General features: G+C 48.2%; 1 protein-coding gene across 3 annotated transcripts; it reads right to left on the bottom strand.

The window, feature by feature from the left end:
- Positions 1–426: 426 nt before the first annotated feature.
- LOC127585315 (uncharacterized) lies at positions 427–12787 on the bottom strand. Of its 3 annotated transcripts, none has more exons than XM_052042686.1 (3): positions 12495–12787; positions 9807–9901; positions 427–2256 (listed from the first exon to the last, which is right to left on the bottom strand). In XM_052042686.1, the coding sequence occupies exons 2-3, from the start codon at positions 9845–9847 to the stop codon at positions 510–512; spliced, it is 1788 nt and encodes a 595-aa protein (XP_051898646.1). In that variant the 5' UTR covers positions 9848–9901; positions 12495–12787; the 3' UTR covers positions 427–509. The 3 variants fall into 3 exon arrangements, with proteins under 3 accessions (XP_051898646.1, XP_051898645.1, XP_051898644.1); XM_052042685.1 differs by having other exon boundaries at positions 12527–12787; XM_052042684.1 differs by lacking the exon at positions 9807–9901 and having other exon boundaries at positions 12527–12787.
- Positions 12788–14554: the final 1767 nt, after the last annotated feature.

The following is a 14554-nucleotide window of genomic DNA, read 5'->3' as shown; positions in this document are numbered from 1 at the left end:
AGTTTGTGCAAACAGAGTCAGCAGAAGGATAATTATTTTCCCCCCAGAAAATTATTGTGCCCCGCTGGAGATTGTATGTTAAATTTCGCTTGTTAAAACTTCTGGACAACAAACATTACAGAAACCTCCGGTATGGCAAGCGTTAATGTGAGAACGAGCAGGATTCAATACTTTAGTCACGTGACAGCAATTAGTTGGCTCATGTGGTATAAAAGGGGGAGACGGTGCGGTGTCTCTGTTTAGTTGTTATCGGTTATGACAGTGGTTGGTACTCAGTGTTGACCCAGGGAGTTGCCTTTTGTGTTTGCTGATATCCTACATTTTCAAGGCAGAAGGTATGTGAAATTACTGCTTATTTTCTATTTTAAGGTTGTAGCGGTTGCTACCGCGGAATAAAACAAGACTCTACTCGGAGGATTGCCAAACAGAACTGGTTTATTTTCCTGCCTTGTGCGGGCCCTTTAAGGGAGAAAAACTCCCGCCCAAAAAAACCGGCAATGACGTAAGTCCTACGTCATCAGGACTTTGCCGCACGCGGGTTCTCCCCGTCGCTCGAAAAGACGAGGCCCGCCGCCATCTTGGGCCTCGTCGCTCCGATGCCGCGCGACCCGACTGCCGAGCCGGTTTGCCCGACTAGACGGTGAGTCGCCACACAACCCCCCCCCAGAACCGGCGAGACAGTCCCCAAGGTCCGTGGGCTGTGCCAGCTGCCGCTTAGGGGGGCGGCCTCTGCGTCGTGGCGTGGCAACCTCGACAGGCTGTTGCAGATCCAAATGGGCCGGTTTGAGGCGGTCCGCCGTGAAAACCTGTTCCCTGCCTCCAATGTCCAAAATAAAAGTGGATCCGTTATTCCGTATGACTCGGAACGGTCCCTCATATGGTCGTTGCAATGGCGCCCGAGGTGTGCCCCTGCGAACGAAAACAAACTTACAGTCCCGTAGTTCCTTGGGCTGGCAGGATGGGGCTTGACCGTGCCATGAGGTGGGAATCGGGGCCAAGGCGCCGAGCTTCTCGCGCAGTCTTTGTAGAACTGCTGGGGGTTGTTCCCCTTGGTCCTGAAGGGCAGGTATGAAATCCCTGGGGACAACTAGTGGCGCCCCGTACACAAGCTCAGCTGACGAAGTGCGGAGGTCTTCTTTGGGGGCAGTGCGTATGCCGAGCAGGACCCAAGGCAGCTCGTCAACCCAGTTAGGACCCTTCAGGCGGGCCATCAAGGCCGATTTTAGATGGCGGTGAAAACGTTCCACCAACCCGTTTGATTGAGGATGGTAGGCCGTGGTGGTGTGCAGCTGCGTCCCTAGCAGGTTCGCTAATGCAGCCCAGAGACTGTAAGTGAATTGGGTGCCTCTGTCTGAAGTGATGTGGGCCGGAACGCCAAAACGTGAGACCCAAGTTGTGAGCAGCGCTCGGGCGCAGGAATCAGTTGTGATGTCAGTCAGGGGGGTTGCCTCAGGCCACCTCGTGAACCGGTCCACGATGGTAAGGAGGTACCGCGCTCCTCTTGAAACCGGCAGAGGGCCCACGAGGTCGACGTGTATGTGGTCGAACCTCCTACGGGTAGGCTCGAACTGCTGTGGTGGGACCTTGGTGTGTCGCTGGATTTTTGACGTCTGGCAGTGCCTGGGGCGTGGCTGCTTGGTTGCTGGGGCCGGGCAAGGCAGGCGTTGGGCTCGCGGCCTGGTGATTTGACTGACGGACGAACCGCTCTCGCGCTTGGCCCTCCACAGGACATCTGCCCGGGCGGCCACCTCACGGGGGTTGCTGAAGTCGGCATCAGCTAACAACAAGTGGATGTCATCGGGGAGCTGTTCGAGGAAGGCCTGTTCGAACATCAGGCATGGCTTGTGTCCCTCGGCCAATGCCAGCATCTCATTCATTAGGGCGGATGGGGATCTGTCCCCCAGGCCATCCAGATGAAGCAGGCGGGTGGCGCGCTCACAACGGGAGAGGCCGAAGGTCCGGATCAAAAGATCTTTGAAAGCCGGGTACTTATCTTCCTCCGGAGGCGACTGGATGAAGTCTCCAACCTGGGCGGCTGTCTCCTGGTCCAGAGAGCTAACCACATGGTAGTACTTCGTGGAGTCGGAGGTGATCTGCCGAAGGTGGAATTGCGCTTCGGCCTGGTCAAACCAGACGCTGGGCCGAAGTGTCCAAAAGGTGGGCAGCTTGAGGGCCACTGCGTTGGCTGCTGCGCTGTCGTCCATTTCGCAGGTCCAAAAGCCGTTTGGACCGTCGGGGTCACCAATGTAGCGGTTGCTACCGCGGAATAAAACAAGACTCTACTCGGAGGATTGCCAAACAGAACTGGTTTATTTTCCCGCCTTGTGCGGGCCCTTTAAGGGAGAAAAACTCCCGCCCAAAAAAACCGGCAATGACGTAAGTCCTACGTCATCAGGACTTTCCCGCGCGCAGGTTCTCCCCGTCGCTCGGAAAGACGAGGCCCGCCGCCATCTTGGGCCTCGTCGCTCCGACGCCGCGCGACCCGACTGCCGAGCCGGTTCGCCCGACTAGACGGTGAGTCGCCACAAGGTGTTTGTTTCTTTGATTGTGATTTTGAACTCTGATCGTTTGTGTTAGTAAGGGTTACTGAGAGCTCTAACTTTAGACGTTTGCTGGGATTCCCCAACAGCAGAAAATCAGTGTTTAAATTAATAACAAGAATTTTGTTTTGTTACTATTTGTAAAATTATTTTCAAGAGAATAAGTACTGCTTTGTGCTGAAGTAAATCAGTGCTTTGTCGTGTTTCTAGGTATGGTTGTCTAGATCTAGGTAGCATGTGCATGAGGAAGTTAAATTACTTCTAGAAGAAGCAGCGACTGGGGCACTTGTATATTACTTGAGCATACTCTTGCTCCTAAGTTACTTCTAAAAATAAGGTATCTATGAATTGCAGTAAGGACATAAAATGCCTCAGTGACTTGCAGTGGGTATTACTTCAGTCTAGGTTTGCTCAGTTGTTAATAAAATAAATAACATTGAAAAAGTACCCAAAACACCATAATGTGACTCTGCTATCTTTGTCTGGACTGTGGTGTCCATGGATCCCTTGATTTGAGTGGAAGATCTCACTGCAGTTACTGTTGCCCCTGCTGGGACTTGAACCTGTGTTGAACTGTCAGTTTCTTCCCTCTGCAGGAAAACACCTCACTCCACCTGATTTTCCCGCAGCCTGGAAGCCCTGTGCTTATTGGAGGATTGGTGAATTAGGAATAGCTGACTCAAATCAGTGAAAGGGGCTGCTGCGGTAGAGGGAAAAGTACAGCCTCTCCCCACCACCTCAGACCCCACCATGACTGGGGGTGGGGAGAGACTGTAGTTTTCCCTCTACCATGGTGGGAAATATACTTCTGATAGATACCTTTGTACAGAAAGGTTGGTGTCCGTGTGGTAGAAGACAAGAGGTTGGAAAATGACTTGGGTGGGTTTACAAACATACAAAATGACATAATGATTACCATTATGTCAATGTGTATGCAATTTGCTGTCTATCCCTGGATCACAGGTGATCTAACCTTTCAGATCAGCCCAGAATGTGGAACCTTATCAAAGGTCTCGAGTCTATCTAGACCATGACTTCTGTGCTGCTGCCATTGATCTTCCCAGTTACACAATAAACAATTACACTTGTGGTACATGATCAACCATGAACAAATCCATGCTGACTATTCCTAATCAAACTGCCTGTCCAGATGCATGTGTATTTTACAACAGATATTTGACTTACTAGCCTACAGTTGCCAGGTTTTTCTTTGCCACCCGTCTTAGCTAATGGGATGATGTGGAGTACCTGCCAGACTACTGGTAGATCATTTGTGGCCAATGATGCAAAAATCTTTTGGCCAGGGCTACTGCAATTCCTTCTCTAGCCCCCCACAGTATTCTTGGATGTACCTGGTCAGGCCTGAGATGTTGGTATACCTTGTGAATCAAGACATTCAGCACGTTGGCTGTTAAGTGGGCTATTTCCCAAGCTATCCCACGATCTATCTCAAGTTCCCACGTCTTGTCTTTCTCCACAGTAAAAACAGGAGAAATATGCATTACCTCAAATGCACATCACCTAGTATTTGAGATTCCTTCCCTCAGTAAAAGATTCACCATATCCCTGATGACTGCTTTTGACATGATGGTGGGGTGGGGGGTGGGTGTCGAAGAGCTGGAGGTGTTGCACTAAAAAAGGGAATGTCACAGCAGTACCAGAGAAAATGCTGGATGGCTCATCCAGTGGCAAGTTGGGTAGAGCTCAGAATTAAAAGTGCAATTTGCCTGTTGAGATCATAGTGCAGGCCTCCCAATAGCCACCGAGAGGTGGAGGAACAGTTACGTAGACAGATTATGGAAACGTGCCAAAACATGTTTGTCATAGTAGGGGACTTCATCTTCCCCAATATTCATTGGATCTTAGTTAATAAAAGTTTAGATTGAGTGCAATTGATTCAGTGTGCCCAAGGGAGTTCTTGAAACAGTGAAAGTCCAACTGGAGGAGAGAACATCCTGGACCTAGTTTTGGGAAATGAGCCAGGCCAGCTGACAGACCCAATCATGGGTATAAACATTTGGAATAGTGACTACAACTCATTTGGTTTTAAACAGTTCTAAGCAAGGATAAAATCCTATGTTGTGAGAAGGTACTGAATGGTGCTAGAGCAAATTATAATGGATGAAACAGGAGCTAAGGGGTGTTGACTAGGAGCAGATGCTCTTGGACAAGTCCATGTCTGACACATGGGAGTTGTTCAAAGACAAGCTGATCAGTTGAGGATCAGCATGTTCTGGTAAGGAGTAAAGGCAAGCATGGTAATGCAAGGGAACCTTGAATGACCCGCAAGATCCTAAATTTAGTCAAGGAAAAGGAAATGTACACAAGGCCTATGAAGCTAAAGTCAGACTGGGACCTTGTTAAATTATGCTTGGAGTCAGAGCAAGTGGCTGAGGGACAAGAAGTGGTTTGTGCAGTATTTTAGAAGAATCAGAGGACAGTGGAAACAGACTTGGTCATGCTAATGGACTGGGACATTGAGAAGGTGTTGTTGGGCCTTCTGGAAAGCATTACATGTTCAGGTCCCCAAGCCCTGATGGCATCTGTCCCAGAATATTGAAGTCAGCAAGTGAAGAGATTGCTGGGGATTTGACAAGGAGGTTTGTACACTCAGTAGCAACGGGCAAGATTATGGAGGACTGGTAAATGTTATGGTTTTGAAAGGAAATGGGAATAATCCTGGTTATTATAGGCTAGTGCATGCCTCTCCAGTGGTACTAAACTATTGGAAAGGATACTGATGAGGATTTGTGCACATTTACAAAGTCATGGCCTGCTTAGGGACAGCCAGCATGTCCCATGATCAAGTTTTGAAGAAGTGACAAAGTATTTGAGGGTAAGGCAGTGGATGTAGTCTACCTGGGCTTAGTAAGGCATTTGAGGTCTGTCATTGGTTGATGCAGAAGATGATGCATGGGGTCCAGGGTGAATTGCAAGATTGGCTTTGGAACTGGCTTGCCCACAGAAGACAGCAGAGATGGAAGTCTGTTATTCTGGTTGGAGGTCTGTGACCAGTGGTGTTCTGTATGGATTGGTGTTGGGAACACTGCTATTTGTGATAAATGCATATACACACCCATCCATGATTTGTGTGGATCAGCAGGTTTGCAGATGACACCAATGTTGGTGGAGTTGTAGCCTGTGTAAAGGACTATCAAAAGATACAATGCGATACACGTCAGTTGCAGGTATGGGCAAAGGAATGGCAGGTAAAGATTAATCAAGCCAAGTGTGAGGTGTTGCTCTTTGGGAGGTCAGCTGCAAGGACAAAGTATGCAGTTGATGGTAGGCCCTTTCTCTTTGAGGTAGAGAGGGATCTTGGGAACCAGGCCCATAATTCACTGAAAGTTGTAATACAAGGGGAACAGTGGTAAAGGCATACAGCATGCCTGCCCTCATTCACAGGGGTGTTGAGTAAGAGTAAAGAAGTCATGCTGCAGATATATAACGCCAATCAGACAACACTTGGAGAACAGTGTGCAGTTCTGGTTGCCCCAATACAGGAAGGATTTGGAGTCTTTGGAGGATGCAGAAGTTCATGAGGATGCTGCCCACATTATAAACGATGAGGTCCAAGTTTGGACCAACTTGAGTACTCCCTAGAGTAGAGCTTGAGGGGAAACCTAATGGAGGGTTGCAAGATTTTGTGGCACAGGGTAGGTAGTCAATCTTTCCCCAGGCAGTGAGAAGTAGAACATGCCCTATGATAGTGCAGCCCTTCTTCTCCCTTCCCCAACCACTTGAACAGCCCCCTGTTCCAGGGTAGCACAGAAAATTTGCACATCCTTCCTGCAGTCTGCTCCCTCGTCCACACAGACAAAACAAGAAACCCGGACCAGTTGGACAAAGGTAAGGGCAAAGCCTCCCCCAGAACTATCTTCTGAACTACTTTTTCCCAGTGCGATAATGACTAACACGAGGGAACACAATTTTAAGGTGATTGGAGGAAGATATAAGGGGGATGTCAGGGGTAAGTTTTTAGCGGTGGATGTGTGGAACACAGTGCCAGCAGAGGTGATGGGGGCAGAAACATTAGGGACATTTAAGATACACTTGGATAGACACATGAATGATTAACAAAAAGGGGGTGATGCAGGAGGGGTTAGATAGATCTTAGAGCAGGATAAAATGTTGGCACAACATTGTGGGCTGAAGGGCCTGTACTTATCCTTTGACCTGCCTCTCTCGCACTCAGACTGTCCTGTCCATGACCATTAGGCAAATCTGAAAATCTAAGGGGTGTGTATTCCACCTGAGAATCAGTTAAGAAATAATTTCTCTTTTCTGTCTGGGAGTGGCACAGAATATTGGAGCCGCAGAACAAAGAAACAGACCTTTCGGCCAATCATCTCTGTGCCAACCCTTGTGTCTATATGAATCACATTTAGCAGTATTCTCTGCCTTGGTGATTAAAGTGCTCGTCTGGATGCTGCTTGCGTGTTTTGAGAGCAACTGCCTCCACCACCTTCTCTGGTCGTGCATTCCAGATTGCAAGCAACCTCTGGGCGACAACAAATCTTCCACAAATCATCTTAATCTCTCCCTCCTCACCTTAAGACCACGTGCTCTGGTGTTGGGCAACTGTGAGGAAAGGTTTCTTAGAATCTACCCTATTTGTACCTGCTCAAGTTGGCAGTTCATTCCTATTTCCAACATTCCCTTAATGAAAAAGCCGACATCTGCATTTGGCAAGTTCTAGACAGCAGTTGTATATGGGCTGATAAATGACCACTATTTCAGCAACAAAAGTAAGACAATGGCCATTTCTAACAAGACTGAGTCTAACTGCACCCCCCCCCCCCCGCCCCCCACTGACACCCTGTGGAATAACCAAGGTGAAGTCATCCATCATCAGCAAGGTCTGGATCTCACTGATATTGATACATGACATCAACTACAATGATACCTTTACTTCAATATTTTTCCAACAAATAGTTCCATTTACAATGGGAACACATTGTATCTGACAAGTCAGCTCTTCATGTTCAAAGAGCTTTGCTGGGAGAAAGTATTTCACGTGGATGGTCTAAAATCCCAAGGATGGAGACGTCAGCCACCTTGCATAAGCATTGTGGGTGCTGATTCTGGGGACACAAATTCTCTAATCAGTTACAGACAGCAAGTATTGCCATGACCACATTTGATGTGCCAGCTGACATAATAAATCCGGTCGGAAACCTTCCTTCATCTCAGTCACAATGGTGAAAAATAACTTATCTGAGGATGTTTGATGTAGATGAAGTAACATACGCCCATTAACTTGCATTTGGCTGTTGCAGACGAGAATATCTCATGGTCATGTCAGTTTCCAATTCATATCTTTTGAGTGGCCTCCATCTGTGGGCCAGGAGCCTGTGCTCTGCAGGCAATACTGATCACTGACTAGGGTGGCAGATGATACTCCAAATATGGCCTCACGAGGTTTTACACAGCTGCAACGTGATTTGCCAACTTTTATACTCAGTGCTCCGACTGATGTCAGCAAGCATGCCATTCTCCTTCACCACCCGATCCACTTGTGTCACCATGTTTAGTAATGACTTATCACATGTTTGCATAACTGTAATTCTAAATTCCTTGATTTCCTTAATAACCAAAGGTCTATCAGTCTCAAAAGAACTGATTGCTAAAATTGTGGGATTATTCGAAAACCGGGCAGAACAAAAGCAGAGTTCATCAAGGTAAGTGTGAAGTGCTCCATCATGCAAGAGGAAGGTGTACTGTAAATTGCAGGGAACTTGGGGTGCAATTCTATAGCTCCCTGAAAGTATCAACACAATTGATTGAGCAGTAAAGAAGTCATATGGTATACTTGCCTTCAGTCAAGGAACAAAGTATTAAACCTGACAAGTCACGTTGCAGCTGTATTAAAATATTGGTTTGGCCACTTGGATTGTGTGCAGTTCTAGACGCTGCAATACAAAGGATGTGAAGGCTTTGGAGAGGGTGCAGAAGAGGTTCACTGAGATGTTGCACGAATTGGACAGTTTTATCGAAAACGAAAGTTTGGATAAACTGGGATCGTCCAAGGCTGAGGGGAAATCTGACAGAAATATGTAAAACTATTACACGTGCAGATAGTGTAGATAGTATTGATACTAAAAAATCATAGGTTTAAGCTGAGAGGGGAAATATGAAAGGAGATGTATGAGGCAAGTCATTTTACACAGTGGTGGTGTCTGGAACACTGCTGGGAAACTGGTGGAAGCAGCTACGAGAGCAATGTTCAAGAGAAATTTTGACAGACAGATGAGCAGGCAGGGAGTAGAGGGAGCTGGACCATGCGCAGACAAGTGGGATTAGTTTAATTTGGCGTCATGGTTTGCACAGATATTCTGGGCTGAATGGAGTGTACATTTCTGTTCCACGTACATATAAGATCTGAGGCAGCAATGTTTATTTTTCCAGAGGATCGTGATGTTCTTCCTGAAAGGTGACGGAGACAGGTAGTGCTACAGTCCCAAGGCAAAGTTAGATACATTCCAGAAAAGGAATGAATGGTTACTGGGATTGCTGGGAGTGTGGAATTGTGGTTACAGCCAGATGAGCCTCACTCATTGATTTGAGAAGCAGAGTAGAGGGGACACTTACATCTGAGGCGATCAATTAAACTGGTTTTATCTCCGTTCCTCCCTTTCGCTGTAATTCTGCTGGTTAATGCTCTGATAGTCAGGCAGATTTTAGGGGCCAAGCAGGCCTGAAAGGGGCTGAAGGGTCAGCAAGGGGGAGAACCTGCAGTTACCCAGAGATTGAGAGCAGGAGGAGGTCTGTGGTTTTACTCTTCACCCTTTCCAGCTGCATCATCTTCCTGTGGATGATGACTGTTGCAGAATTCATCTATCCTCAGCTCCTATGAACGCACCCCAGTGATTCTCAATGGATCGTCAACCAAGTAGGGTATTTGCTGTTAACTTTCACGCATCTACTTATGCCGTGACTGATTCTAAGTTCTGGGAGCAGGTGAAGAGCACGGTGAAATATCCAGTCACCTCAGTGCTTGGGTTCATATATAAAGCTGCGCCATGAGCACAAATCAGAGGCAGCCGCAGAGTCTCCACACATTGACCGCCTGATCTCCCAGCTGTCACTCCTGGGCAGATTGTCCCATCAACAGCCAGCTCTGGGGCATTTTCTCCATCACATTGATACCTGTTCCCAATCGTCCCCTCTCCTTCCCCAGTGGGCACTGTCTGGTATAATCTCCACCCTGGGGACCAATCGTCCAACCTCCGTCCAGTGTACGATCAGTCCAGTATCAGCTACTACCTGGGACCAATTGTCCCAACTCCCTCCTCAGTGGGGTCCATCCGATATAAGGTCCACCCTGGGACCAGTTATTCCAATCTCCATCTTCAGTAAGTCTGTGGGAAAAATATGAACAACATGGTTGCAAAACAGTTCATTGTTGACTGCATATCCTTGTGACATTGTGTTTGCCTGTCTGCATCTGACCTCCATGTGACCCAGCTCAGGTCATGGAAAGTTACTCAACAAGAAGGAATTGTAAGAACAGAGTTTGAGTCAATTTTGGCTAAGAGCATGGCAGTTTCCTTCAACTGCTCCCTTGTCAGCAAGGTAATAAAAGGATTTCACTGTTAACAGTCAGTGTGCTCCAGTTACTTACAATAGGTCTGTTCTGGTGTGTACAACGAATCTTAGGAATTGTAAGAAAATTGGGCAAGCTTGCAGTACGGTTGACGTAAGTGTCATAGGAATTCGAAAGGGATGATGGGGAAAATGGGCCACCAGTGGAGATGGCTTAAAGGTCACTCAGAAGAAGGTTAATACTAAGGGCAGGGAAGTGTTTAGATAACAGGACACAGCTGGCTGGAGCAGAGATCAACAGATGGAGTTCAGAATACAGCTTAAGTGCAGGACAACTGACTGTAAGGTAAGTTGAATCACGACAGAAACCAGAGCACCCAATTTCACGCAGAATGGGGAAACCTCTTTCTGGCAAAGGAAATAAGTCCCATTTGTCAGGCAGTTGGAGGAAACCCCTGTGGTGATTAAAAACAAATATCAAATACTACAAAGAAGTGGGTTATTGATGAAGTTGTGAAATATGCCTGGAACTATTGTAACGTGAATGCTATAAATTGCTGGAAGTCCTTTGGCTCAGTGGAGTATTGACGTGCTCCCCAGTGTACACTGTAACAGGCCTGAATAAACTGACTTGTTTGAGAAATTCACCACTGTTCAACAGATTTTCTTTGTGTGTTGTCCCAAACTGAGCGGTAGGTAAGAGGGTGACTGCGCTCCATGTGGATGCCACATTCAAGGTGCAGTTTACACACACATCCCTCCTACATAGTATAAACCTGAACCTGAAACCAGTTGTATCGATCTCACTCTGCTGTGGGGACCAGTCACTGGCACTTATGGTCCCACCTCCCTCCGTTGTGGGGACAGGTCAGGGAAAAGCTCCTCCTTTAAGCAAGACCCCTGATGAGGTACGTGGAGAAAATGAACAATTATAGTATCTATAAGTATTTTCAGATTTGTTTTGGGCATCCTTGTAATGAATACCTTGATGCAAGGAGGAAAGTATTCAAACCATGTAGCTAAATGGGAATGGCATGACAATATGTATCTACACATATAGATAAGATCTTTTAGTCACATGTACATCGAAACAGGGAAATACGTCTTTTGTGCATACACCAACTTATAGTGGTCAGGGGATCCCTATGGTAGCAATACTTTTTAATGACACTAAACATAAGGCATGGAAGTGTCACTCTAACAGGACCCAGAAGAGCACCATAATGGAGGCATGTCAGCCTACGGCACACATTTACTAAGTGGTATAAGCTCATATATAATCAGTCCAGAGAGCCCCTGCATTTTACACTGATCAAGTTTACCAAGAGAGGAACATGTGCAGAATATCACCAATTTAGCAAAGCACATCAAGGAATGGATAACTGAGGTACAGGAAATAGGAGAACAGTTTCACAATTACAATTCCCTGGGACCATACTGGAGGCCTTATAAGGGATGGTGGACAACATTTATGCAGGATATATATGTCCTTGCTGTTATTCTGTTGATAATATTGCTTTTACAGGGCTTTTGTAAGCTACACTCCTGTCTTAAGTTAAATTTGCTCTAAGTGGTTATCATGGAATGATAGAAGGAGGGAATGTAGAAGACAATGGGAAGGGAGCTCTGGTGAACAAAGGGTTTCTCTCCCTCCATCGGTAAACAGCTTGAGCCATCTGCTCGTGTTGGCTCTGCTTGGTGTGATAAGGAGTTGCTGAGCTTCAAGGCCATAAAGAAACAGGATTGTTTGTGCACACAGCAGCCTCAGCTTGACCAATGGTAGCGTGAGCTGGTCAAGCATACCCAAATATGTGTATGCCTGTGCAGTGGGTGGACACCCACCAAAGAACAATGTATTTAAGTTTGTTAGCACCCTGTATTCCTTGAGTCGGGCCACGTGCAGGGAAGAGCAGCACTGACTGTTTGCTCCTCCATGTACTCCCACTAGTGTTAAACAATAAAGAACTTTTTGTATGCTCCTGGGTTCTGCTGTTATCTATTACACCACATGTAGACTTTCACAGAAGGGTGTAGTGAAGATTCACGAGGATGTTACCAGGACTGGAGGGCTTGAGTCATAAGGAAAGACTGCATCATGACTGTGCACTTATCCCAGACCTGGGGACCGTGCAATACTGAATTCCCTCCCCACCCCAGTTCCTATTGTGAAGCGGCACTGATCACAGAACTGGGGACGTGCAAAACCGCCCTCCCCCCACCACTCCAGCCCCACAGTGACTATGCCAGGATCCCGGAACTGTGGCGGGTACAGCTTCCCCCGCCCCCCCCCCCCCTTCTCTATCTTCCTGCAGAGACCCGAAGCGTCCTGCAGCGGTTGCACCGGGCGCCCGGCGGCTTTCGGGTAAAGTAGTCCCCCCGCCGCAAGCACTCGGCCCTCCCCCTCCAGACCTGCAACTCCCTGCGGGCCCCACGATCCAGACCTCACGATGGCCTCGCAACCCGCCAACCGCAGCGCTTCGACCCCAGCGGCCGCCGACCGGTTGTGACGCGGGACCATCTGGGAATTGCCGTCCTATCGCCGCCGCCACCGCTCTGCTTGCTCCCCGCTGCACTGCGCCCATCTCACAGTCCTCACCCACAACCGCCGCTCGGGATCGACCCACGGGGCCGTCGAATGAGAAGGCGCACCGGCCCTTGTGGACGTAGATGCCGGCCAGCACCGACAGGAAACAGCTCGCCAAGCTCCGCCATGGCGATGGAGCGGGGAAGAGGATGAAGAGAACGGGTGGAACTGGTTCTACTCGGCGGGCTTCCCAGCCGGCCAATCACAGTGCGGACCCGCCCTCGCCTGTCTTCTCACTGGCTGAGAGGCCTGTCGGTCAAAGGAGGAGTTTCAAGTTTATTGGCTGATGTACCTGTCAGTCCATGACCAAAGGGCGGGGACGGACACTCATCCGGTGCAATGAGGACTCGGGCCAAAAGGCAAGCGGCGTGTTTCTAAACCCCGCCCTGCACTTGCACCTCCGCCAATAACTAAAGAGCAAGTCGAAGACTGCGGGATGACTGACAGGGGAACAGCCAATCATCATCAGACTAGCCCCACCGTCCTCTGGTCACAGGACAGCGAGGTAGTGGGCGGATTCTGGTACAGACGGACAGGGCCCACGACCAATAGGTGCTTGTTTTCCGCATTGGTCCTTTCACTGACAGCCCTCGGGCGAAAGAGATACAGAGTAAGTTTCCGCTTCTGTACGAACAATATGGAAATGACGGCAACTGGAGAACTGTCCACAGTTTTGGTCCCGTTGCCTGCAAAAGAAAATAGCACATGATCGCACTGGAGATGCTTCAGGGCGGACTGGCGGTGTGATTCCACTGGAAAGGGTGCAGAGGAGATGGAATACAGCGTGGGGAAGTGTGGGGTTTTGCACTTGTTGGGAAGAATAAAGGGGTAGACTGTTTTCTAAATGTGGAGAGAATTCCGAAATTGGAAGTGCAAAGGCACTTGGAAGTACTAGTTTAGACTCGATCGTGAGGGAAACAGACAGGAGACTCTGTGGACGCAAGATGGTGTATTGCCTCCCAGGTGCCAACTCAAAGATGCCTCTGAACAGCTGAGCGGCTGCAGAAAATTATCAAGGGGAATGGCGAACAGCTGGAGGTTGCTGTACCTGTGAAGAATATTCTGACTGGTTGCATCACTGCCTGGCATGGAGGCTCCAATGGGCAGGATCGAATGAGGCGGCAGAGGGTTGGTGCAAAAGACATTGGTTGATTGGGGGATGAGGGCCTGCAGAATGAGTATAGGGAGTTAGGCAAGGTTAAAAAGCAGGACTTCAAGGGTACTGATCTCCGGATTACTTCCGGCACCACGTGCCAGTGAGGTCAGAAATAAAAGGATAGGCCAGATGAATTCATGGCTGAGGAGCTGGACCAAGGGGCAGGGATTGAGGTTCTTGGACCATTGAGATCACTTCTGGGGTAGAGGCAACAAGTACAGGAGGGATGGGTTGCATTCAACCAGAAAGGGGTCAACATCCTTGCAGGGAAATATGCTACTGCTACATGGGAGGAGTTAAACTAGATTGGCAGGGGGTGGGACTATGAGCAGGAGCAAGCCATGGGATAAGGCAGCAGCCAGCAAGAGGAAGTTTAGTACTCAGGATAACCGGGGCACAGTAAAGGCAGTGCAAAGAATATCCAGTTGAACTGCATTTAGTTCAATGCTCGAGGTTTAACAGGTAAGGTGGACGAACTCAGAGCATGGATTGGCTCTGAGGATGGAGATGGTCCTGCCATAAAAGAAACTCAGCTGAAAGAAGGGCAGGACTGGCAGCTCAATGTTCCACAATGCAGATGATACAGGTGTGACAGAGGTACAGGTGAGGGAGGAGGAGGAGTTGCTTTTTGATAAAGGAGGACGTAACAGTGGTACTTAGAGATGACATTCCTGGGGGATCATCCAATGAGGTAATGTGGGTAGAACTTAGAAACAAAAAGGAAAGGGT

The sequence above is a fragment of the Pristis pectinata genome, chromosome 32, assembly GCF_009764475.1.
Source record: "Pristis pectinata isolate sPriPec2 chromosome 32, sPriPec2.1.pri, whole genome shotgun sequence".
Taxonomy (NCBI): Eukaryota; Metazoa; Chordata; class Chondrichthyes; order Rhinopristiformes; family Pristidae; genus Pristis; species Pristis pectinata.
Note: the sequence above shows the minus strand (reverse complement) of the source record. Positions and strands in the feature narration are given on the sequence as shown.

Bases quoted from the DNA above. Each gene is read 5' to 3' on its own strand.
- LOC127585315 (XM_052042684.1), bottom strand. From the start codon at position 12,603: ATGGTCCCGCGTCACAACCGGTCGGCGGCCGCTGGGGTCGAAGCGCTG. The intron at 2,257-12,526 runs GTCTGGATCGTG...ATTCCGCGGTAG, and splicing joins GGTTGCGAGGCCATCGTGAG to CAACCGCTACATTGGTGACC.